The 27,636-nt window shown below is 41.1% G+C and overlaps 1 protein-coding gene across 1 annotated transcript in view; it reads left to right on the plus strand.

The window, feature by feature from the left end:
* ube2o (ubiquitin-conjugating enzyme E2O) overlaps positions 1–27,636 on the plus strand; it is a 324,768-nt gene that overhangs the window by 66,545 nt on the left and 230,587 nt on the right. The window contains exons 7-11 of the mRNA XM_079840703.1: positions 1,932–2,060; positions 3,212–3,330; positions 3,469–3,681; positions 3,776–3,887; positions 7,562–7,636. Coding sequence (XP_079696829.1) covers positions 1,932–2,060; positions 3,212–3,330; positions 3,469–3,681; positions 3,776–3,887; positions 7,562–7,636 — 648 coding nt within the window. The remainder of the gene's footprint in view (positions 1–1,931; positions 2,061–3,211; positions 3,331–3,468; positions 3,682–3,775; positions 3,888–7,561; positions 7,637–27,636) is intronic.

The following is a 27,636-nucleotide window of genomic DNA, read 5'->3' on the forward strand; positions in this document are numbered from 1 at the left end:
GTCTGTTGTTCTCTGATCTTTGGAGTAATAAAGTACCTTAATGTATTTTTCCAAGTAAATTCTCTCCATAAGTCAGAGCTGGAAGTAGTAGCAATGGTTTCACATATATTTAACCAATCATCCTCAGTTATGTTCATTCCAATCTCATTTTCCCATCTTTGTTTAATATACATGGTGGAAAACCTTTTCCCAGATTGTAGAAGAGAATATATTGCGGAGACATGTTTTTTAGTATGCTTCCCCCTACATATATTTATAAAAAGCATAACTAAGGGGCTGTTCTCCATGTTTTTGGACCTGATATCTGCATTAAAATGGTGTCTTAATTGAAGATACCTGAAGAAATCATCTTTCCTCAAGTAATATTTTTCCGATAATTGTTGAAAAGTTTCTAGGCCATTATCTGTAATTATTTTCCAATATTCCGTAATACCCTTACAACACCAGTTTTTGAATCTTGCATCATTTTTTGCAGGTGTGAAATCTCTGTCATATGCTGGCCAGCGTAAGATCTTTGCAACTCTTTCAACTCTCTTGTCTCTTAATTCCGTAAGCCAAATGCTTAATGGTGTTTTTATCCCGAGGGATACTTTAGGTAAAAGTGATTGTAATAGTTGTTTGTCCCCTAAAATGGAGGGGAGAGGAGAGCGGATCTCAGCCTGATCAATTCTTTCCACTTGGCATCACTTGACGGGTCACACCATGCTATCAAAATCTTAAGTTGTGCTGATTTATAATAACTCTGTAAACATGGGAGAGCCCTACCACCTTCCTTTTTGGCTAGTTGCAATGTCTCAAATTTTATTCTAGGCCTATGTTTACACCAAATAAAATTAGAAATTATTTTGTTCCATTCATTAAATTGCTTAGAGGTCACCTCATTTGTTAATGCTAAGAAAAGATACAGTAGTTTTGGTAGTATAATCATTTTGACCAGTTCTATTGCTATTTACTTTAATACCACTGTTAGTATATCTTCCTGAAAAACTAAAATACAACCGAACAAAAACAGTGCTTTATTTCTCAATTTAGTTTGTAATTAGTTTATTTTGTTCTTATTTTATTACTGACTGATTACTTGTCTTCTGTTTTGAGGACCTTTTACTTGGCTACATTAGTTAACCTAGTATTAGATTTTGCTGAAGTAGCCTATTGATAATTGTGAAATCTTACTGATTTCGAAAATTACACATTTTATGAAATAAGACTTTGAACATATGGCCAACCAATAATCGTGTTAAATAATCAGAGTTCCGGTCCTGTAATATTTAACTCAGTGAAGAAAGTACACAGATACTTTTTTGGGATTTTCTAAGCGTTTTATTTCATGTTGCGTATTTATAAATCTTTTTTTATGAATTTCTCGCAACTTGTGGGCTTTTTCTGGACGAAACCGCGTAAACTACGGCCTCACATTGCGTAGCTGTGACCAATGGCCCAGGTCAGGACTTATGTTGAATAAAACAATACATTTAATACATGTCAGTTGTATTTTTCACCAAACTTATCGTATACACCCAGAACACTTGAAATATATGGCATGTGTCACATGGGATCATTCTGTGATACTTTTGCATCTTTTAAAAAAAAGGTTGATGCTGGTCACTTTTCACTACCATTATATGGACGAGCGTGAGTGGGACTTTTTTTTTTTATGTCCAAAAAAGAAAGAAGAGCAATACTGCATTCGAACAAAACCAGGGTGAGTAAGTGCTGACTCAATTTTCATTTTAGGGTGAACTATCCCCTGCATTATTATAATAAATGATATACCTTTTTTATCATTTATAAATTACTTGTCCAGTCCTATAATGTATATATGGCTGAGCTAAATTATTATTTTTTTTGCTCTGCTCTGCATGTATTATATTGGAATAAGTAAGGTTGTGTCATGTGGTACTTTCCTCTCCTGACATGTTCTGGTCCTGTAGGGTCGACAGGGTCTACAGGGCACTCAAACTGTGCGTGGATTTCAGAGGAGGAGTTTTGCTCGGCACAGCTGGCTCGAGGAAGATACTGTGGATACAGCAGACACCTCTGATTCAGTTTTTTTTAGCAAAGTGTGTATATTTATCTCGGTTTGTCTCCAATCTTTTCCACTCCCTTGTGCTTAATTGTAGTGAATGTACACTTGTAGTGTACTTCAAATCTTATAAGTATATTTTATAAGTAACTTTTTACTTACAAGTAAAAAAAAACTGCACTTGCAGATATTATATTGATGAAATAAAATGCTTCTTAAGTATGCTTAAATAATACATTTGTAATAAATTAAAATGTAAACGTTACCTTCTTTTAAAAAAAAGCTGCAGTCCATAACTTTTTGAGCTCTAGCGGTTAATAAACAGAACAACATGCGTCTTGCGGAAGAAAATTGCAGCCGGAGCTACTTCTCTCTGTTTTTGTCTATGACGAGTCACGCAGGGACTTTGCTCCTCTGCAGCGGTTCCTACCAGACCGGTTTGAAATAGTCCCAATATAAATACTTATTATAAGTGTACCATAATGATTTGGGGTAAGACAAAAACACGGTTTGGTAATTGGATTCATGTTGGACATTCTCATTTATATAATTTTTGTAAATCTTGAACACAAAGTTACGGACAGCAGCTTTAACTTTTTGTTGTTGCTCTTATTTTGATGTTGACTAAATGCTTGTCGGTACATTTGGCTGGACACTTCATCCATATTTCAAAGACAATAGAATTATGAAGTTACATAAAAAGGTTTACTTAAGAGTGCTTTTATGACCTACTTTAGTAGAACTTAAATTCAACTAATTGCATTCAGTAAAAAGGTAAACTATAATACATTTTTATTTTATTGCAAATAACATGCACTTAAGTGTCAGATATCATTACATTTTGTTTGCACTTAAAGGGATAGTTCACCCAAAAATGGAAATTCTGTCATCATTTACTCACCCTCAAGTTGTTCCAAACCTGTATACCTGTATATCTTATTTTGTGTTCAGCAGAACAAAGAAACTCATACAGGTTTGGAACAACTTGAGGGTGAGTAAATGATGACAGAATTTTCATTTTTGGGTGAACTATCCCTTTAAGTTTATTTTAAAAAGTTTCCTTTATTTCTTTAATAAGTACTCTTCTAAAAGTATGTGAAAGTGACACTGTCAAACTCAAATATCTCAAAGAAAACTCTTGACTGAATAGATGTTTTTAATGAAAGTTTTTTTCCCTCTCTTTCACAGGTAGATGTTCATGAGGAGCTTTATTCTATGGCAGATGATGTTTTTGAGTCACCCCCTATATCAGCTTCTTGTCCTGTAGCAAATGTTTCTTTGGGCGAGGGAATATTATTCCCCAGCTTGTACGTTAAAACCTGAAATTTTAAAGAATTTTAAAAATTATAACAGTACATCCGTTGACTTACAAAGCCTATTCAGTAGCTTTTCACTTTAGTACTCACCTTTTTTAATCTGACTGTTCCTTTTCTCTTCGTCTCCAGAGGAAAAAAGGATGTCCCCAAAACTGTGACATCCTCTGGGAAAGCGTCTTCTCGTCGTGGTGGTCGAATTGCCTCCAAAGTGAAGCACTTTGCGTTTGATAAGCAGAGGCGTCAGTATGGGATGGGTGTGGTGGGGAAGTGGCTGAACCGACACTATAGACGCAGCCTCAGCAGCCAAGTACAGAAACAACTGAAAGATTTTCACAGTCATCGGTGAGTAAGAAAACCCAATTAGACTCATAAGCCTTAGATGTTGCTTTTAAACTATTCAGAGGAAAGTTGTGATCATGAATTGTTTCTTTGTCAGGCCATATTTTACCTACTGGATCACCTTTGTGCATATTGTCATAACACTGCTGGCCTGCATTACATATGGATTTGCTCCTGTTGGCTTTGCCCAGCATTCCTCTACTCAGCTGGTAAGATAACCAAAAAAGTGTGTTAGGAAGACACTGAACCTCTTAGCTATAGGAATATATATTACGTAACGTAGTTGACAAACAGACAAAGATGATGGTGTAGAGGACCTAGGTGCAGTTTATTACAAAGATGAAAATCCAAAAATGTGAAAAATGGACTACAAACTTGAGCTTTAACAAAAGCTCAAAAACTTAAACATGAACTAAGACTGATAACAATAACCAGATACATGGGATATAGAAACAGCAATACATACTTCAATACATGACCACTAGACAAGGCAAACATGAGGGCTAATGTTGCGTTCATGCCATGTCATAATTACCGTAATTTCGAAATGGCAACACGTGATTAGGCCTGTCACGATAACAAATTTTGCTGGACGATAAATTGGCCAAGAAATTATTGCGATAAACGATAATATTGTCGTTCTGAGACCTTTTTCATCTAAAATAATGATAATGGCTTAATAATGCAGGTACACCTTTTCAAAGATCAATAAACTTTTATTTCTAAAGACTATTTAACACAGAAAACGGAAAGCATTTTAAATATCCACAATAAATGAACAAAACAACCAAAACAAAAAAAGCAATGGACTCTTAGTCTGTAAAAAAATACACTTGAATAAACAGCTGGAAAACTGCAATGGATGATTGTGTTATGAATGAAGTTTTCATTAATGACGTTACATTACAGTATAACTGAAAGCTGCCAATTTCAACATTTATTAGGCTTTAAAAAAACTACTTTTAATTTAAGTGAACTTAAAACAATCTTTACATAAATCCATTATAATAAATGTTATTTTTACCTGTTTCTTCCCTATTAGACATATACAGAAATGTAATAGTTATCAAACACCATTCTTAACTGCATAAATAATAAGTGAAATATAGATTAATCATCATTCAAGCTACAATTTTCTCTGTTCCCGTTGTTCTTTGATGAACATTAATGACAGGCATCATCGGTGCTTCTGTCACTTTAAAAACAACCGCTGACGAACATGACGCGGATCTCACGCGCTGTCCCGCGCATCTCATTTCCTCACAACTCTTTAAGTTCATTTAAGACGTTATATAACTAATATGAGAATACTCAAAATTCTCTGTGTTGTTTGTTCATGAGCAAAAGAGAACTCGATGTGAGCAGGAGACTTGACGCGAGTCTGTCTGTGCGTCGAGTGTGTGTGTGTCAGAGACACTCCCTCGATTAGCTGAGATGAGACGCAGCCACACAGACAGGACACTGACACACACACACACACACACACACACACACACACACACACACACACACACACACACACACACACACACACACACACACACACACACACACACACACACACACACACACACACACACACACACACACACACACACACACACACACAGAGAGACAGGACATTGACATACAGCACATTCTCTTGTGTCTTGTCGCGCTTAGAAGCATGAATAAGAGCGTGATCATATAATATAACTCTCGGCAAAAATGGATATAAAAACGGACGCTGGAAATTATCGTGGCCGGAAAAATTATCGAGCTCATTTTTTTTATCGTGCGATTAATTGATTTATTGACTATCGCGACAGGCCTACACGTGATGTTCTCGGACTCGGAAATATTTGTTTCTGTGGCAACACTATCAATGCCCAAATTAATCTGCAGTGGCCAGGTGCTATCGTTTACATCCAGCCTCAGCTGATGTCTAACGCACGTATAAACAAGCGGGAAACAGAGATCACATGACTGGATCACATGAGGGGTAGAGGAAGACATAAATAACATTGGGAGATGTTTACATATGTTTACTGTACATATTGTTCTCTTATTAAAGTTTCTCCATTTCAGCAAACAGTTCTCACTTGGTCATAAATAATTTTTTCCATAAAAAATGATTGATTTAAACTTGTTTATGCTGAGCCAGCTTACATAAGCAGTATTATTACTTTTTAAATTACTTTTGAAGTGCTAGTCAGGAAATGCTGGTCACATTATTAAGGGGTCATGAACTGATTTTTAAATTTTTTTATACTGTTGACGTTTGCGTGGTTTTTACATTCAAACCATCATAATGGATAAGTAATTGGCTACCCTGGTATTGAGCCTCTCTCATGGAACGCGCTTGGTTTTTATGGGCGTGCCGCACTGAAGACTTGGAAGTAAACGGCCACTACTATGATTGGAAAAACTTTGTATATTATAATGAGCTCCGTCTTCCCCGTGAGTACACATGAGGAATTGTTTTGAAAGTGTGTGGGAAAACGTCAACCGGAATGATGATTTGCCCACAGGGCTCACAAAATGTCTTTATCAAGCAAACACAATGATTTATCTCTCATCTACCAGCAATTAATTGGAATTATATTTTTAATCACTTGGCCCACCCGATCGGTGGATATAACTGTGAACCGTGCATTACTAACACACAGACACACACACAAGTCGCACTGCAGAGTCAGACAAATCAGTATGATCAACTTGCATTGTATTTTTCCTTCAAATATCAAGTCAAGAGTGTGAACAACGCACATCAAGAAATTAATGTTATTTCACTATTTAAGATTCACCGGCCTGCTGACGGGCTTACGGTTTGGTAACCTGTCTGGAATACACATAGCCCCGGGACATTGGTCATTGCGAGCCCTGGCCCATAACATTACATGTTCTAGTCTGATCCCGAATCGCAGCACAATGAACCAACAAGACCTCAAATAAAGGATTCTCCAGCCTGTGACAGTATGCTAAGTTATGTTCAGTTAGACACGTACACATAATAAACAGATATAAAATTATCTGTATGTAACAATGCAATACTGTCACATATAAAAAACATTTTTTACTCACATAAGTGTGTTGCTTCATTTATTCATGTAATCTTATCCTGTCTGCAAATCCAGTCTCTTGTTTACAAACAAATCTGTGGTGAAATGAAGGAGAAAACATGCAATGTTTTCACCACGTGAGCTTAATTTCGTCATTAAAAATAAAGTTCAACCATGCATTCTTAATATTAGAATCCGAAGGAAGCTTTTGCAGCGATTGTGTTCTTCCACAACCAGGCACAGCGCAATATCTTGCTATCTTCGGCATGTTTAGGTAGTGCGATCTGTTTAGCTCTACGAAGGCCCATGTTATTTATGTTACATTTCTTGCACGAGTCGGTGGGCGGGGCTACAGAATCAGGCGTTCTTCTTCTTCTGTTGAGGCGGTGTTTCACCACACTCTGACGTCACAGCCTGGCACATTTTGAGATCAAGCGTTTGTTGGGCCTGGTGTCAATAAAAGCTTTTCTTTGAATAACAAGAAATTTTTCAGCTCCGAAACATACAGGATATTCTTATATTACGGTGAACTTTTATATATCAAAGGCTGAATGAAAAGTTGATTTCTCAATTCATGACCCCTTTAAAGATATGACAGTTTAAAATGGGACAGAAAGCAATCAACAACCTATTTAGTCACACAATTATATGTACACTGTGTAAGTTGGCCATGCTATTAACATTCCATTTTACATCCATTATGTCAGACATTATGCAGCTCTTTCTGTGGTAGCCTGTTCTGATATTGTGTTACTGCTACAAGAGTGTGATCAATCACAAAACTGTTTATTATACATTTGGTCACCCATTATCCATTCCATTCTTTTTTCTCTCTTTTTAAGGTACTGAGAAACAAAGGAATTTATGAGAGTGTAAAGCATGTGCAGCAGGAGAACTTCTGGATTGGTCCTCGCTCTGTAAGTGACACATGCACTGTTACCGAGTAAAAATTCTCAAAAATCAAATCCCAAAAGCAAACAACAAATGCTGCTAATATACACTCACTGTGTGCTAGTGCTATCAAAAAAAAAAATTGTATTTACATGTTAAGCACATGGGACGTTTTGGAAGTTTCTAGAGTTTTAATGAGACTAAACTTCTATATTTACAGTGTTAAAGCAGTTGGGTTTTGTGATTAAGGCGAGACATGGCAGGTGAAAACATAGTTTTTTCATGCAGTGGTCAATTTTGAGATTTTGGGCCAGTTTGCTCCCTTAACATGTAAGCTTTCATGTCAAAATTAAAAAAATGTCAACATTACACATTAAGGTGGTTATTTCATTATATTTTGTCAACATGCGCCTTTAGATTTCTACCCGAAATCATCAAAAGTTATTCTAGTGCGAGCTCTCATGCCGTCTCCATTCACAGAAACATGTCATGCTTGGTATAATTATAAAGCTCTCAGTCTCATACAAGGTGCTGTCTAATCCAAATATGGGCATTTTCTTTGTAGAACTAACCTACCGCGAAAGCCGAAAACCACATCTGCTTGGTCTGTGAATTTTCACTACGTGATACGAGCTGCCGCTTGCTTGTGTATTCTCCGTCTGAGAGAAAGTGCAGACAACGCCAAAATCAGCTCATAAACATTCACAGAAAAGACCAAATAGCAAGAGGTAGTAAAAAGAAAGTAAAAAGAAAGTAAACAACAACAGATTAGATGATGAAACCCCGTCAGGATTAGATTCAAATAGTTATAGATGGATATATACAACAAACAGGGACAGTTCGTCTGCAGTTTTTATGGCTGTTGTTATGTGTGTTTGTTAAGGTAGTTCTCTTCAGCTTAAAGGTCCCGTTTTTCGTGTTTTTTTGAAGCTTTGATTGTGTTTACAGTGTGCAATATAACATGTGTTCATGTTTCATGTGTAAAAAAACACAGTATTTTTCACACAATTTACTTATCTGTATACTGCTGTTTTCACTGTCCTCAAAACGGCCTGAGAATTTCCTCGTTCTATGAAGTCCCTCCTTCAGAAATACGTAACGAGTTCTGATTGTGCCAGCGGTTCCCGTGTTGTGATTCGACAGCAGCTTAGGACACGTTGCCCAGAAAGGTCACGCCTCTCACCATAACGGGGAGATGAATGCGCTCAAACTACAGCCCCTGAAGGCCAAACAAAGGTGATTTGACTCCGGGATGAAAATAACAGCGTCTGAACGACATGGCGACAAACGCAACCGAACCGAACCGAACCGAACGCAACATTTCCTCTTCTCCACGAGGGAGCAACAAGACCACGCCCCCTTTTTCGCATATTCTTGTGGGCGGAGGTTCGTCAACAAACTGTTCTACTGACGTAATTAAAGCAGGAAGTACCAGGATGTAGTCCAAACCGGCCGTTCGCTGGAGGCTTTGAAAGGGAACTTCTGTTAAATAAAATATCTCGCTTGGCATTGAACTTTGAGCTTTATAATTTTACAGGTATTATTTATGCTCTAACAGCAACATTACACACTAACTAAAGTTTGAAAAATGGGATCACGAAGAACAGGACCTTTAAGGCTATTTCTATTAATCATTTATTCATTTATCAATTTCCATTTGTTTTAAATATTATACACTACTGATATTAATGAACTGAATATATATATTTTGTTTGTAGGCTGGGGGTTTCATAGAAATGTATGCAATTATACAATATAAAACTTTAAAGACCGTTTTCACAAAATGAGTTTTTCCAGTAATAAACTGGAGAAGTTTCACAGTGATATCTTGAAATTTAAAAAAAATCCCTATTCACCTGTAGTTTCTTGACTTAAAAAATGAAACAAAGATAAATCATATCAGAACTTAATGTACCTTTTAATTTAACAATTACAACCTATGCAATGCCACTGAAAACCAAAGTGACATACTTCACTTTGGTATTAAAAAAAAATCATCTTGGAATACCTAGCTGCACAATTGTGCACATCCCTGAACTAATACTTGGCTGAAGCACTCTTTTGATTTTATTTACATCTATCCATTCTTTTTGGATAGATGTCAATTGGCTTGACACATCTTTACTTGGGAATATTTTCCTACTGTTCTTTGCAAAAATGTTCCATATCTGTTAAATTGTGAGGGCATCTCCTGTGCATGGGCCTTTTCAGGCACCCCTACAGATTTTCTGTAGGATTCAGGTGTAGCGAATTAGCTCTGAGGGGAAATATTAAAGGTCCTGTTCTTCGTGATCCCATTTTTCAAACTTTAGTTAGTGTGTAATGTTGCTGTTAGAGCATAAATAATACCTGTAAAATTATAAAGCTCAAAGTTCAATGCCAAGCGAGATATTTTATTTAACAGAAGTTCCCTTTAAAAGCCTACAGCGAACGGCCGGTTTGGACTACATCCATGTACATCCTGCTTTAATTACGTCAGTAGAACAGTTTGTCGACTAACCTCCGCCCACAAGAACACGCGAAAAAGGGGGCGTGGTTTTGTTGCTCTCCCTCGTGGAGAAGGGAAGTGTTGCGTTCGGTTCGGTTCGGTTGCGTTTGTCGCCATGTCGTTCAGACGCTGTTATTTTCATCCCGGAGTCAAATCACCTTTGTTTGGCCTTCAGGGGCTGTAGTTTGAGCACGTTCATCTCCCCGTTATGGTAAGAGGCGTGACCTTTCCGGGCAACGTGAGCTAAGCTGCTGTCGAATCACAACACAGGAACCGCTGGCACGATCAGAACTCGTTACGTATTTTTGAAGGAGGGACTTCATAGAACGAGGAAATTCTCAGGCCGTTTCGAGGACAGTGAAAACAGCAGTATACAGATAAGTAAATTGTGTGAAAAATACTGTGTTTTTTTACACGTGAAACATGAACACATGTTATATTGCACACTGTAAACACAATCAAAGCTTCAAAAAACACGAAAAACGGGACCTTTAATAATTATTCATAACTCATTATGATTATTCATTATGATTAATTGAATGAATATTTGAATCAGTTAACTAGATTAACTTGATGTAGCTACATTTGCATTACAATCATTCAATCAGTTTGTCCTAAGGACGTTCAGTATTGATTATTAATTTAATTCTTAGAAAAGGATATTTTTCATGGCCACAGAAAAATTATTATTTCTTTGAATTTACCTAAGCACTTAGAGCGCATTAGCAAGATCGATCATTTAAAGGGGTGGTAAACCACGATTTCACTATTCTAACTTTAGCTAGCGTGTAATGTTGCTGCTTGAGCATAAACAACATCTGCAAAGTTACAACGTTCAAAGTTTAAAGCAAAGGGAGATATTTGCTTTTAAAGAAATCCATTTCTAAGGACTACAGCAAACGGCCAGTAGGCGACTACAGACATTCCTCCAGGGTTGGTGACATCAACAGGCTCAATATTTACATAAACACCTCCTACGAGAATATTAAATAAGGGGGGGCGGGGGCGCCATTTTGTATCGCGGCGCTATTGTGGTATAGTTAGGCTGGAGTGTTGTTGCCACGATGCCGAGGAAACGCTGTTATTTTCATCCGGATTGCAGGTCTGGGGTACTTGCTTTGTTCAGCCTTCATAGGGACAGGGGTGCGTTGCAGAGCGTTTAACATACAGCATGTTATATGCACGTGTGTATGAGACAGAAGGGAACAGGCGCGTGCGGGGCTCCCGCAGCACATCTCACGGAGGGAAACTTCCACAATGTTCGCGAGTTCAATACCGGATTTGCACAACGTCAGCTGCGTGAGACAAACGCGGCCAGTGTGTGAATGCACGACGCACGCGGGGCTCCCTCCCGCAGCACATTTCACGGAGGAAAACTTCCACAATGTTCGCGAGTTCAATACAGGATATGCACAACGGCTTGTCCTGAAAGCTGGATTTACAAACAGAAGCTGTTTACGGGCCACAACCTGTAAGTCTGATTTATTTTTCATCGATGTGTTATCCTGTAATAGGTTGTACATTGTAGCAAGGAAGTAAACAGATGACAACGCTGTTCTGCAAACCAGTCTGTTAAATGCTCATTCATACTTAACGTTATCCGACGAACACCTATCGTTACAAACACTAACGTTAAAATCTCAACAGCGAACTTGGCATTAGTGTAAATGATTCTTTGATTAGAGCTTTTATGTGTTATTTATCTACAGGCTTGCTAAACATGGTTCTGTGTGTGATTTGGCTAACTTACTAGTAAAGCCAGTGCTTAGTGTTTTGGGTTAATAGTTCTTGCGACAGATATTTGGCTATAATCGTTCTAAAAATACAAAAGTAACAGTGTCATTCAGTAGCGATTACTATAGATCCGCAGCCTTTACTCTTGAGGACTGAACAGGTTCTGTTCGATCATCTTCACTAAAATGTTCTGGGTCTGATTCGGGCTCAGATTGGTATGGTTTTATTGACGCCATCGTTTCTAATACTGACCAAAGCACAGTCTACCGGTAAGGGGCGTGGCGTTTCCAACAAACGTGCACTAGGAGGTTAGCGAATCACAACACACTGGGCCAGTTAACCAATCTGAGCCCATTGCGTATTTTTGAGGGACTGGCTTCATACAACCCGGAAAGCATCAGACCGTTTTACAAGGAGGGACAGAGCAGTGTAGAATAAAGGTCAAATATATGAAAAATAATGATTTTTTTTTTAAAACGAAGCATGAACACATGTTACAGTGCACCCCACAAACACAATCAAGCCTTCAAAACAATGTGTTTTACCACCCCTTTAAAGGACAATTTGTTTGCAGGCAGGAAGTCAGGACCAAACATATATTGTGCACAAACTTTAAAGTGGTGGTAAAACACATTCTTTTGAAGGCTTGATTGTGTTTGTGGGGTGCACTGTAACATGTGTTCATGCTTCGTTTTAAAAAAAGTTTCATTATTTTTCATATATTTGACCTTTATTCTACACTGCTCTGTCCCTCCTTGTAAAATGGTCTGATGGTTTCCGGGTTGTATGAAGCCAGTCCCTCAAAAATACGCAATGGGCTCAGATTGGTTAGCTGGCCCAGTGTGTTGTGATTCGCTAACCGCCTAGTGCACGTTTGTCGGAAACGCCACGCCCCTTCCCTTTACCGGTAGACTGTGCTTTGGTCAGTATTAGAAACAATGGTGTCAATAAAACCATATGAGCCCGAATCAGACCCAGAAGCATGGCATCGCGACGCAGCGCTCGTTCCCTGTTCTCAGGGAACAGAGGTTACATACGTAACCCTAGACGTTCCCTTTCGAAAGGGAACTCTCGCTGCGTCTAGCTGACGCTATGGGGAACGATATACCAACGCCGGCATGCTGAGGGGAGTGTCTGCCCATTGGCAGTGACAACTGTCAACTCAAGTAATTCATAGAAAAACCTGAGCGATTCCCCCTCAGGTCCTGGGCTGACAGTGACAGCACTCCCTACGGTCATAGCCCAAGCTATACAACTAAATGGAACCCTAACGCACTGCGTGGAGTTCCATCTAGACAGCTCGAAGGCCCGGGACCACTACTTCCAATGAAGGGGTCCCTTCAAGGGAATGTGGCTAGGGGACCCGAAGGAACCCCAGCCAGTCACTACTCGGGAAATGTTCTCCCGAGTGCCACCAGGGAGGCCTGACCTGGTGCCCTAAGTGTTATGGACACTTCGGTTTAGCCAACCTTGTCTGTTCAAACAGAGCCTCTGGATGGTGCCCAAGGGGCGTCCAAGCTAAGGGACTGAAACACAGGCAGTCTTACTTAGCCCGGAACTCAGAGACGGGTTATCCAAGAGAGCAACACTCAGCGTAGTGCTTTTCAACCCTTGCTATCGAGGGGAGTCTGCCTGCTCAAATCAAGGATCTACCAGGTGCTTGTGTTTCAAAGCAGTAGGGAGGCCGAAAGGGACTTAATGACTGATCTAACAGGGAGGCCTCATGAGAGGCCTACGACCGTCTGACCAGGCTCAGGCGGCTGAGCACTCATAGACGACCCTCATTGAGGGGAGCAGCTGAGCCTGCCTGGCGAGTAACCTCCAGCTGTAGGCCCAACTACCACAAGTTCTCACAGAGAACTGGTAATCAAAGTGCCTAGCTCAGGAACTTCAACTTCAAGGAGGCCCTGTGGGCCTACTACTTGATAGCGGGTATTCCAGGGAGGCCTATAGAGGCCTACTACCTAACCGCAAGCCATGCTGGAAACCCAAGCATCCAGGCTCGGGACTCCGTCCTCAGGGAGGCCTTAGTGAGGCCTACTACCTGACAGCAATACCGCCTGCTGAGTTTACCCTTGTTTTCTCAAGGAGGCCTAATGGAGTTCTACTACTTGACAGTCAAGCTACGCAGGCTAGTCGGGCATCCTGTTTAAGGAACCCGTCCTCAAGGGAGGCCTATTAAGGCCTACTACCTGATAACCAGCCTTTAGGGAGGCCTGGAGAGGCCTACTACCTGATTGCAATACGTGCTAAATGACTGGGTCCCAGGAACACCTCAGGGAGGCCTGATGGGGCCTACTACCTTGTTCGAGTGACCACCATCTGGGACTCGACAGTCAAGCTACGCAGGCTTTTCGAGCATCCTGATTAAGGAACTCGCCCTCAAGGGAGGCCTATTAAGGCCTACTACCTGATAAGCAGCCTTCAGGGAGGCCTGGAGAGGCCTGCTACCTGTTTGCAATGCGTGCTAACTGTTTCAGATGACTGGACCCCAAGAACACCTTAGGGAGGCCTGATGGGGCCTACTACCTTGTTCGAGTCAGGGAGGCCTATTAAGGCCTAGAATTAACAGCAGGCTTTCAGGGAGGCCTGATGAGGCCTACAACCTGCCTCTGAGAGTCAAGTCAAGTCAAGTCAACTTTATTTATATAGCGCTTTTAACAATGTAGATTTCAAAGCAGCTTTACAGTGTTAAACAGGAAAATAATGCAGCATAATTTTATTCAGCTGTATAGCCATTCTGGAAAAATTTCAAGTATCATACAGTGACAGTGTGGGCTTTAGATTAATAATTTGATCAGTAATTTAGTTTAAATGGTTAATTTAGTTTATTATTTAGATGTATTTCGATGTTTAGTTGAAAAATTTAGTGTCCCCAACTGAGCACGCCAAGCCAGAGGCAACAGTGGCAAGGAAACCAAAACCCCATTAGGTAGGTCAATGGAGAAAAATAAACCTTGGGAGAAACCAGGCTCAGTCGGGGTGCCAGTTCTCCTCTGGCCAATTAACAAACAGCGTATTTTTATTATTATTCTGGCAGTTTTACAGCTCGGAGGTCATAATAGATCAGAATATTCGAGGGACCGGGGGCAACATGCTGGAGACGGGTTTATTGAGGATGATGTAGATTAAATAATTATTAAAGTGCAATATTCGAATGATCGGAGGCAACACGCTGGAGACGGGTTTATTGAGGATGACATATCGATTTAAGTATTATTTAATTGTAATATTCGAACAATCTGAGTCAACACGCCGGAGACGGGTTTATTGAGATGCCGTGTCGATGAGGCAGTTGCAGGGGGAGTCTAATCACGGTCTCCCAGACACTTCGGGGTCCTGTGTTGGTCTTCTCTGGGCGCAGGTCCACCATCTGAACTGGATACGGCCCGGATCCGGCTGACTGCAGTAAACCTTGGGATAAAACAGAGAGACTATCATTAGCGTAGATGCCATTCTTCTGATGATGTAACGAGTACATCAGGTGTTATGGGAAGTGTTCCCGGTTCCGGCTGACCTAGTTAATGCAGCCTAACAATCATTTCATTGAAAAAGTGTTTTATGTGTTTGCCACAGTAAAGAAATGTGTTTTTAGTCTAGATTTAAACTGACATAGTGTGTCTGCTTCCCGAACAATGTTAGGAAGACTGTTCCAGAGTTTAGGTGCTAAATAGGAAAACGATCGACCGCCTGCAGTTGATTTGGATATTCTCGGTATGATCAACTGGCCAGAATTTTGAGACCGCAGTAGACGTGATGGAGTATAATATGTTAAGAGCTCGCTCAAGTATTGGGGAGCTAAACCATTTAGTGCTTTGTAAGTAATAAGTAAGATTTTAAAATTTATGCGATGTTTAATAGGCAGCCAGTGCAGTGTTGACAGAACTGGGCTAATATGGTCATACTTCCTGGTTCTAGTAAGAACTCGAGCTGCTGCGTTTTGGACCAGCTGGAGTTTATTTATTAAGCGAGCAGGGCAACCACCCAGTAGAGCATTACAATAATCTAACCTTGAGGTCATGAACGCATGAACTAACTGTTCAGCATTTTGCATTGAGAGCATGTGCCGTAATTTAGATATATTTTTAAGATGGTAGAAAGCAGTTTGACAGATGCTAGAAACGTGGCTTTCAAACGAAAGATTGGTATCAAAGAGCACACCCAGGTTCCTCACTGATGACGAGGACTTGACAGAACAGCCATCAAGTGTCAGACAGTATTCTAGGTTACTACTTGTGGAGCTTTTTTGTCCAATAATTAAAAATTCAGTTTTTTCTGAATTGAGTTGCAGGAAATTACCAGTCATCCAATGTTTTATATCAGCTATGCATTCCGTTAATCTTGTGAATTGGTAAGTTTCTTCAGGGCGTGAAGAAATATAGAGCTGAGTATCGTCAGCATAACAATGAAAACTAACGCCATGCTTCCTAATGATATCTCCCAGTGGTAGCATGTACAGGGTGAAGAGTAGCGGTCCTAGCACTGAGCCTTGTGGTACTCCATACTGAACTTGCGATCGGTGTGACATATCTTCATTTACTACTACAAACTGATAACGGTCGCATAGGTATGATTTAAACCATGATAATGCAATTCCACTAATACCTACATAATTTTCGAGTCTATTCAAAAGAATGTTGTGGTCGATAGTATCAAATGCAGCACTAAGATCGAGTAACACTAATAGAGAGATACAGCCACGATCGGATGATAAGAGCAAATCATTTGTAACTCTGACGAGAGCAGTCTCAGTGCTATGATACGGTCTAAATCCTGACTGGAAATCCTCACAGATACCATTTCTTTCTAAAAAGGAACATAATTGTGAAGACACTGCCTTTTCAAGTATTTTTGACAGGAAGGGTAGATTTGAGATTGGTCTATAATTGACTAATTCTGTCGGATCAAGTTGCGTTTTTTTTATAATAGGTTTAATAATAGCCAACTTAAAAGTATTCGGTACATATCCTAATGACAAAGATGAATTAACGATATTAAGAAGAGGATCTATGACCTCTGGTAGCATCTCTTTTAATAGCCTAGTTGGTATAGGGTCGAGCATACATGTTGTCGATTTTGATGATTTAACGAGTTTAGCCAATTCTTCTTCTCCTATAGCAGTGAATGAGTGTAATTTTTCCTCAGTGACACTACAATGCTCTGTCTGATGTGATGCTGTATTAGACGGCTGCATGGTTAAAAAATTTTTCCTAATATTATCAATCTTACATGTGAAGAAGTTCATAAAGTCATTACTGCTGTGCTGTTTACAATCATCAGAAGTTGAAGCTTTATTTTTGGTTAATTTAGTCACTGTATCGAATAAATACCTTGGGTTTGTTTTCTTCCAAGAGAGTTGAGAAATAAGCAGATCTTGCAGTTTTTACAGCCTTTCTGTATGTGATCATGTGCTCTTTCCACGAATTACGAAATACCTCTAATTTTGTTTTCTTCCAGCTGCGCTCCATTTTTCTGGCTGCTGTTTTAAGGGCCCGGGTGTGCTCGTTGTACCACGGCGTTGGACTATTTTCTTTAATCTTCTTTAAGCGCAGAGGAGCAACTGTGTCTAAAGTACTGGAAAAGAGAGAGTCAATAGTTTCTGTTGCAACATCGAGTTCTTCTATACTATCTGGGATGCTGAGCAGATGATACTGATGAGGGAGATTATTTAAAAAGCAATCTTTAGTAGCGGCAGTGATTGTCCTGCCATTTTTAAAGCGAGGGGGCGGCTTTGCAACCTTAGCTAAATTAAGTATACATGATACTAAGTAATGATCTGAGATGTCATCGCTCTGCTGCAGAATTTCAACGGTATCAACATTTATTCCATGTGACAATATTAGGTCTAAAGTATGATTATGGCGATGAGTGGCTCCTGACACGTGTTGCCTAACTCCAATAGAGTTTAGAATGTCTTTAAATGCTAATCCCAATACGTCTTTTCCGTTGTCTACATGGATATTAAAATCACCAACAATTAGTACTTTATCTACGGCCAGTACTAACTCTGATAGAAAAGCAGCAAATTCTTTGATAAAGTCTGTATTATGCCCAGGTGGCCTGTATACAGTAGCTAACACAAATGTTGAACGGGTTTTATCATGTACACTACATAGCGTTACATAAAGCACCAGAACTTCGAAGGAATTATATTTGAAACTAGACTTCTGAGTAATACTGAAGATATTATTATAAATTACAGCAACCCCTCCCCCTTTACCTTTCAGACGCGGCTCATGTTTATAACAATAATCTTGGGGGGTGGACTCATTTAAGGTAATGTAGTCGTCAGGTTTTAGCCAGGTTTCTGTCAAACAGAGCACATCTAGATTATAATCTGTAATAATATCATTAACAATAAGCGCTTTTGGGGAAAGGGATCTAATATTCAGCAACCCAAGCTTTATCAATTGTTCATCTGTATTATATATTTTGTTTATTTGTTGGACGTCAATTAAATTTTTACTGTTGAATGGTTTTGATGTTTTTTTGTATTTACTAATTCGGGGAACAGACACAGTCTCTATATGATAATATCTAGGTGAAAGAGTCTCTATGTGCTGGGATTTATCTGACTCCGGTGACGTGAGACAGCTAGCAGACGGTCGGTTTAGCCAGTTTGTCTGCTTCCTGACCTGGGCCCTAGTGAGTCAAGGTTTAGCTCTAAGACTATGTGCCAAATTACTAGAGAGAAGAGCGGCACCACTCCAAGATGGATGGATGCCATCCTTCTTCAACAGGTCAGGTCTGCCCCAAAAACTTTTCCAATTGTCTATGAACCCTATGTTATTTTGCAGACACCACTTAGACTTAGACACAAGAGTGACCACAATCCGGGAACTCACCCTCAGGAAAGCCTAGTAAGGTCTTAGAGTTAACAGCAGGCCTTTCAGGGAGGCCTGATGAGGCCTACAACCTGCTTCTGGTATTGATCACAACCTGAGAGCTCACCCTCAAGGAGGCCTAGTAAGGCCTTACACCTACCAGCGGGCCTTCGGGGAGGCCTGATGAGGCCTACAACCTGATAGCCTCCAGGCTAGCTGTCCTGATGCGCACATCGGTACATACCTCCAGTGAGGCCTGTTTGAGGCCTTGCAACTGATAATGCGCCTTGTTCAAGAGGCCTACTGAGGCCTACAATTGACAGCCGACCTTCAGGAGAGCGTATTTACCCCTATTTAACCTGATAGCCAGCAAGGCTAGTAGTACCTTGATGCTTAAGCATTGTCACCTGCCTTACTAGAGGCCTGATAAGGCCTACCACTGTCACCGTTTACTCTTGAGAACGGTGCAATCCTTCCTGCTAACTGGGACAGCCATATTTGAAAAATGTGGGTTGTAGTAATATTAGACCCAACGGCTCGTTTTCATGGAGGCCTGCTGAGGCCTAACACATGATAGCTACCCATTACAATGGGGACCCGTTCCAGGGAGGCTTGTAGAAGCCTACAAGCTGTACGAGTTTCGCAAAAACGAGAAATAACTGCCAGACAAACAAACTGACTGCTATTAAAACCAACGACTCTCAATGAGAGGAGGCCTCTGATCTAAGTACAACAAAAAAGGTGACGGTGCCTCAGCAACGCGCCTCCTTTACCCACATACCAACTGACGCCGTAGCGCTCAGTCGTAACAGAGACAAACTAATCCAACCTGCAGTGGCTTAGGGGACCGAAGACACATAATAACCCTAGGCGGGAGACAAACACTACATTCTAACAGAATAGTGTGCTACCGCCTAGTAATCCGCAAACATTTCAAAGAAAAGAGCGGCGGCCTAAACAATACTCTCAAAATGAGAGGAGGCCCATCTTCTGATAACCATAAGCGGTAGCCTATCTGGCGCCATCTTGACCAACCAGGGAAAGCCAACACACGCTCACAAACATAGCCCAGATAATGGTGCTGTGTTGAAGCCTAACTAAGCAGGGGAAAGACAGTTCTCTCTGATGAATACCCAACTCTATACAGGAACCTGGGGTCTGTAAGAAATACATATTTTTAGTATAAAAAAAAAAAAAAAAAAAGACCACTCTCACCTGCCTGGATCACCTCCCTTAAATCCTTTTTCCCCCCGCAGGAATCCCGTCTCCTCTGTGCCCTGCTCCTCCAAGGAGGGGGGGCACGAGAGGAGACGCTAGCCCTCTGGTCCTGCCTACGGTCCTCAGACCGTGAAGGACCAGGTCCCGGATCTTTGATTCGCTGAAGGTCTGGTCGACGTCTGGGGAAGCCAATCACGTTGTCGTGTTGGCGGCTGGATGAAAGTCTTGTGGGCGTTGTTTGAAGTTGAAGCGCGCGGTTGGGGACTCGTTGTTGAGAAGCTTTTGCTGCGAAACTTAACAGAACCCGAGACTTAACGGAAATAAAATAAACTTTAAAGGTCCCATGGCATGAAATTTTCATTTTATGAGGTTTTTCAACATTAATATGAGTTCCCCTAGCCTGAATATTGTCCCCAAGTGGATAGAAATGTTGATCGGTGTAAACCCGAGTTCTGGCTGTCTCTCTCTGCCTTTGAGAAAATGACAGGCCAGACGAGCCAATCCTGAAGTCTACTGGTTTGACGTCCAAGCAGGAACGGTTTCCTCCCTTTCCTCCGCCCAGAGAATCTGGCACGCCCATGCAAACGCTTGCGAGATCATGTGTTGTCAACGAGTGAATGCTGGCAGTTTCTCAGTGTTTGGATGTACAAATGAAAACAGAAGTCTTTTTTCAGTTCCTTCTGATCTGTGATTAGTGATTTCTGATGTGTAGCTAATTATTTATTATTCGTGCACACAATGCGGCTTGTCTCTCTCCAGACAGAACGGTGTTTTCGTGTTTTCTATCTTGTGAGTCAGTGTTTTTGTACGTCCTCGTCGCGTCTATCGGTTCTAAAATGTGCATACAGTCATGAGTTTCTGCTCAACATCAGCCTCACACACGCCGAAGCTCGGGCTGCACTGGCCGGTGGCCTTCAACATCCCCGACCCCCAGTACTGCATCTGGCCCACAGCGGAGGCACCAAACGCGGCGTGAGATTAAACAGAAGGGGGGTAAGCGTGAGCATATTCGGGCTAGCCAGCCTAGCCCCACAATAAACTGGATTACATTCGATTACTGCTGTTGTGTCTTTGTTTGCGCTGTGTACTCAACGCGCGTCACTGACGCTTTTATTTTATTTTAAAAAATAATGCTATTATCAACACTTACTTTTAACTCGTTCATCTCGACAGCTGTAATGGTACTTTGCATGTGTTACAAAGTTGGTAATAATGATGAAGACGGACTCGGTGTGACTGGGACTCGTGTTTATTCAGAACTCTCAGATACAAACACAATAAACTCGCGCTGACAGACAGCGCTCTCATAACTCAGTAGTTACTATAAATAACTTATTAACTTGTTAGCAATCGCTGAGCTCCGTCTCTGGTACATTAGTGATGTCCGGTTCGCGAACGATCTTTCTTTTGAACCAGTTCTTTTTAGTGAACCGAATCAGTTCACCAAATCGGACTGAATCGTTCTAAACGGTTCGCGTCTCCAGTCAGCGCTGATCCATAATTTACTAAAGTTACTAACTTTCTGACATGAGTGACAGTCCCTCCGACTAGAAATAGACTAATAACCTGAAGTATATGCTGTAACTACAACAGTTCAGACATGCTGAGAACTGATGTGAAGTGAACTCAGGTCCATCGTCTCTCTGGCAGCAGCTCGTGCCTGCTCGTGCCTCGTTAAACCACGCCCCATCCGCTCATTTAAAATGCAAAGATGTCAGCCAATCACAACAGTGGGCGTTTTTACTGAAGTCTCACAGCAGACACGCCTCTTGAAGCAGGGCATTCAGCCACAGGGCAAACAGCAGTATAGAAAAAATGCCTTTTATTTCTAAATTATGACATTTTATGATGTAAAAGTCATACTAACAATATAAGTACACCTCAGGAAACATTATAAAATAATAGAAAAATGCCATGCCATGGGACCTTTAAGTAAAAGAAAGGAAAGTGAGAGAAAGGCAGATGGCCTGAATGAAATCGTTGTTAACCCATTTTCTCTGATGTTGGTCTGTCACGATCGTCAGATCGTCTCCTGGGAGCTCTCCGTTCAGAACTCAACTCTGGCCAAACTGCTAGGACTTAGCTCATCTCTGAACCGCGAACAGGCCGCGAACCAGCTCGAACCGAACTGGAACTGAACCAAACTGAAAACTGAACTCTGAACTAAAACTCTGAACTGAACTCTTCGTTCGTGTTCTGAGATTAAACTCAAACATTTGCCCATCCCCTGGATGGGTTCTGGCCAATTAGGCTTCAGGGGTGACTGTGTCTCCACCCCTCCCACAAAATTGGGTTATCTATAGAATTTAGTTTCCTGCTCTTAAGCAGAGAGTAAATTTAGACCTAATTTCTTACTATAAGGACATGATCAATTCTATAAAGATTTCATTCAGCTCATCTGTTGGATTATATCCATACGAACACAACAATATCAAACACCGTGCCTTTTCATCCACTCATTCAATAGTTACATAATTGCATGAATTGGGAGTCAAATCCATGCATAATAGTCACGTTTATCAGTCATAAACACACTAACAAGCTATGTCGAAGGCTATTTGAATGAAAGTCCAATAATCAGTGATTTGATACACTCCGAATGTAGCAGTTTCTGTGAGCTTGCTTGGAGTTTTAGCTGTGTCGTGGAGTTCATTTACCGGTCATTGAAAAAAAAAAAAGATCTGGTTGTTTCTTTGTCTTGTGACCACAACGAGTCCTCTGTCCTCTTTGTCTAGGCTTTGGTCACAAGTCCATAGGAAATCGAGTAATTATTAACTAAACTAGTAGCTCTGGGCAGAATCGAGCCCCCATCTCTCTCGTGATCGATGGTCGATTTCCTGGGGTCTGGAGCTGATTTGGGCTTTGTGAAAAGGATGTTAATTTGATCGAATCATTTGGAAGATTAATTCATCTATATGTCTGCGGCCATAATTGCTACACCGTTGTGCGAATCCTGTATTGAACTTGCGAAGATTGTGGAAGTTTTCCTCCGTGAAATGTGCAGCGGTAGCCCCGCGCGCGTCGTGCATCCACACACTGGCCGTGTTTGTCTCTCGCAGCTGACGTTGTGCAAATCCTGCATTGAACTCGCGAAGATTGTGGATGTTTTCCTCCGTGAAATGTGCAGCGGGAGCCGCGCCCGTCGTGCATGATTCACACTGGCAGTGTTTGTCTCGCTGAACCGCTGCTCATGAATTGCAATGGACGAATATTGTCCATTATGTCACATTTTCCAGTCTTCTCCTCCGACCCTGTCTGTCTCGGGCTTTATGATGGGCCCCTCTGTCTCATACACACGTGCATATAACATGCTGTATGTTAAACGCACTGCAACGCACCCCCGTCCCTAGGAAGGCTGAACAAAGCAAGTACCCCGGACCTGCAATCCGGATGAAAATAACAGCGTTTCGTCGGCATTGCAGCAACACCATTCCAGCCTAACTATACCACAACAACAGCGATACAAAATGGCCTCACCCCCCCTTATTTAATATTCTCGGAGGAGGGGTTTATGTAAATATTGAGGCTGGTGATGTCACCAACCCTGGAGTCTGTAGTCGCCTACTGGCCGTTTGCTGTAGTCCTTAGAAAATTATTTCTTTAAAAGCAAATATCTCCCTTTGCTTTAAACTTTGAACGTTGTAACTTTGCAGATGTTGTTTATGCTCAAGCAGCAACATTACACGCTAGCTAAAGTTAGAATAGTGAAATCGTGGTTTACCACCAATTTAACTAAATCACGGAACAAGACTAAAACTAACATTAAACATACGGACACAATAGATACATAACACGATACATACATAATAAGAGGTATGGTTAAAGTGGTTTGAGGGAAAAGGGTCAGAACAGATGGATGAAGTTATGCAGAAAGTCTAGAACCTTTTTAAAGAACCACCATTAATAAACTTCTTTGTCTGAACAAAGGGTTTACAGTTTTACTAACTACACAGCGATTTCTGTTTCGTACTTTACTTGCATTTAGCCTGAGCTGTAGAAGACCGTCCGAGGTGAAATCGCAGGAGAAAGTTTGTTGGTTCCATCCGATGGCATTGAAGTGGCAGTCAAGTTCTTCTGCATCGATTGAAGAAGAAATGATGAGCTTGCGTGGTTGCTTCGACTCCATGGAGGAAGTTACACATGGCATGCAGAATTTGGGCCTTCTGGTCTATGGCCTTGTGAGGCCTTTGGCTCTGTGTTTGTGGAGGCCTGCCATATGGGCGGCCTGCTGGCGGGAGCCCACAGACACAGTGTGTCGTGTCCGTGAAGCAGTTGAAGAGAGAGAGGGAGGGACGAAGGCATTGCTCCTTAAGAAGTCTGCAGGAGGTCACCACCTCCTGAAGTAGTCTCGACCAATGAGATTGTGGGGATTTCCAAGCGGGAAGTTCCTTTGGATATTTTATGGCCCTTTGTTTTAAACATGAAATCAAAAGGGTCTGTGCCCATTTATACTCTAATTAATGCAACAAACACATATGGCCTCTTACGAGAATGTGACATACATGAAAGTGTAAGTTGTGAAGCGAGCATTAATTTGATAGGAGACACGACATGTATAAGGTTACCTGAAATAGTAAGTTGTTCATAAGACATTCTTAAGTTACATACAATGCAACCGACCCTTTACAAGACAGTTATGTGTGTACATACAAGGTCCTAGGGTGCTTGTTCATTTATAGACGGTTTGTCTATAACTTGAGGCAAAAGCGTGTGTTTTACAGGCTGTGTCTTTCCCCTATGGACTTTCCATGTGGCCACATTCCTTTGGTGTTGTAAAATGTCTTATCAGTTTTGTTTCCAGGGTAACCGAGGATCCTTCTCTGTGGTGTTGGGGGAAGGTCTGTTACTCAGCACAAAGTATTTAAAACATATTTGTTAAATGTAACAGACAATTAAGTGTCTGATTTTGCTCAGTCACTATATAATCCCCCCTTTCGATAGTTGTTGCCCCTCCTATGGACAACAGCGAGCGATATCGAAAGTGCTGAAATATCAGACACACCCCAGCAGTGTTGGGCTCTGGTTGTTTGTGTCCCCTGGAGTGATGGTCGTTACAAGGCAGATAAGGCGGACAGTAGCCAAGTTCAGGTCTCTGACCTTGTGCAGCAGGCGTCACCTGTCATCCTGAAGTCCGTTTGTGTGGCACAGGTGTCTGCTCATGGTTTCAGGAAGTGGTTAGGGGTCTGTGTGGCCTGAAGAGGGTTTTAGACTGACCTAGTGCTGGTGGCAGGAGGGCAGCAGGTGGTTGTTAGCCTCTCAGTCATGAGAAGTCTGACGGATTGGAGTTCTGCTCTGCTCTTGTTGCAGTGCTGATGTGAGCTTGCCTGAGCTGTGTGGGCAAGGAGTTGGAATCTTTCCTTTGCAGTACTCCTCTGGTGAGTCCTGTTCAGGGAGCTATTCTGCTGGTGTCAGCAGCTCCTGTAACTCTGAACTCTGAAATCTTAGTCGTGTCCAGCTGTCCTTATGCAGCCTCCGCTTGACACCTGTGTGAAGAGTTTGGCGGAGGACGTTGTCGTCGACAGCTGTGAGACGTCCTGTGGTGTGCGCAGGTTGGGTGCGCTGTCTTCCATGGCTTGTCTGGTGCCTGGGCGGTTGCCCTACCGACAGTTCTGCACAGGTCCTGTGCTTGCTCTGTCCAGCTGCTCTCATGGTTTAGCAGCCGCCTGAGCCATTTCAAGTCTTTGTTTCTGGTTTGAGTCTCAGTCTCTAGCTGGTTGGTGAGGCTTTGAGCATGTGTCTGCTCCTTGCTGGTCTCTGTGATCTGCTGTCTGAGGTTGTTTTACCTTCTGTTTCAGATCCATGAGGTGGACGCTAAGGAGGTCATACCCTTGATCACCTGTCTCGCTGCAACTCTGGCTCGGGTCATGTATTGTTAGTCCTCTTCTCTCATTGTCCCGTTGCGTTGGGTCTGGTGCTGTAGGCTTTGTGCAGCCCTGGGTGGAACCATGTTCCTTGCAATTGCCAATCAGTCCTTTAAGTCTCCCGTCTGAGAGGATGGGCTGAGCATCTGCAACATTTTGGCACACTTGTTGTTGAGAGTATGGTGAGGGACCAATGCATGACCCTAAAGAGTTCAAAGCTAAAGTTTCAATGGGTCAACTAGTGATAAAGCATACAGCTTGATGTTTCTGTCATAGCTTGCTATGGAAATGTGTCTGCTATAATTACTATCTTAGCTGTGGGTGTTTGGATGCTAAGATTTGAGTGGTTCTGAGGGTGTTTCTGAGAGGTGTAAGCTGAGATTTAATAAATTACTTAAGATGGTTCTTATGTTAGTTAGTCAGTTTATTTATCCCCGTAGGGAAAGTACATATGCAGCATACTCACACAGACATTTAAGATTTCATAATTAGCATATACAATCATAATTTAAAACAAATAAATCTACTTTAGAGTTTAAGATAAGATAACCAGACCAGCTGACCATCAATCAACATTAGATGATGAATTTAAAAATCTGATTGCTTGGGGAACAAAAGATAGTTTGGTCCTGTTTTTCATGCATCTGGGAACACAATACCGCCGTCCAGATGGCAGTAGTTCAAAAGCATAATATAAGGGATGCCTCTTATCCTGCACAATAATGTTGGCTTTGTTTATTACTCTCTCTTTGTATATGCTCCCTAAACTTGTTAATGAAATTCCCAGTAATTTGCTTGTCATTGTCACAACCCTCCGTAATGATTTCTTCTGAGCCTCCGAAGCATTACCGTACCAGCAGCTCACACAGAATGTCATAATGCTTTCAATAAAAGCCCCATAAAACAACAAAAGCAGTCTGCTATGTACATTAAAATACAACAATTTCTTTAAGAAATACAACCTCTGTTGTAACTTTTTACCTACATAATCAGTCCACTCATTCCATTTCAGCTTATGGTCCAAAACTATGCCAAGGTATTTATAATGAGTTACTACTTGTATTTGTTCACCATGTATTAATGTAGGATGGGTTATATCCTGTTCTCTCCCTCTAAAATCAATAATCATCTCCTTAGTTTTGGAGGCATTTAAGAGGAGACTTGATTTCTCACACCAGTTTAAAAAGAAATCTAAAACAGGTCCATGCTCTTCCTCCCCATCGTGTAGAAGGCTCACTAAAGCAGTATCATCTGCATACTTAATAATAAATCTGTTTTTAAAAGAACTAGAACAAGAATTTGTATATAAAATAAATAATAAGGGCGATAAGACCCATCCTTGAGGAGATCCAACCGAAGTAATCATTTTTCCTGAAATTGACCCTCCTAACTTAACCTGCTGGATTCTACAACTGAGAAAGTTAATCACCCATGTAATCAACCTACTGTCTAATGAGAAATCTTCTTGTAGGATCTCTGCTAATGTACTGGGGGAAATACAGTTAAAAGCTGATGAGAAATCCACAAATAAGATTTTTGCGTGAGTCTTTGGTTTCTCTAAATGTGTATACAACAGTTGCAGTACAGTTAAAATGGCGTCCTCTACACCCCTAGAGGCTTGATAGGCAAATTGCATAGGATCTATGAGATGCTCAGTTTCAGATACAATATACTTTTTTACTAAACGCTCAAAACATTTCATCACTAGAGAAGTGAGTGCTATTGGTCGAAAATCACTAAATTCTAAGGGTCTAGAGACTTTTGCCACTGGAACTATATTAGATGTTTTCCATAGAGTGGGGACAATACCGGAATTATAGGATACTCTAAAGATATTAGTAAAAACTGGTGCCAACTGAACCGCACAGTGTTTTAAAACATTACCACATATCTTATCTGGG

Source organism: Gobio gobio, assembly GCF_949357685.1.
Source record: "Gobio gobio genome assembly, chromosome: 17".
Taxonomy (NCBI): Eukaryota; Metazoa; Chordata; class Actinopteri; order Cypriniformes; family Gobionidae; genus Gobio; species Gobio gobio.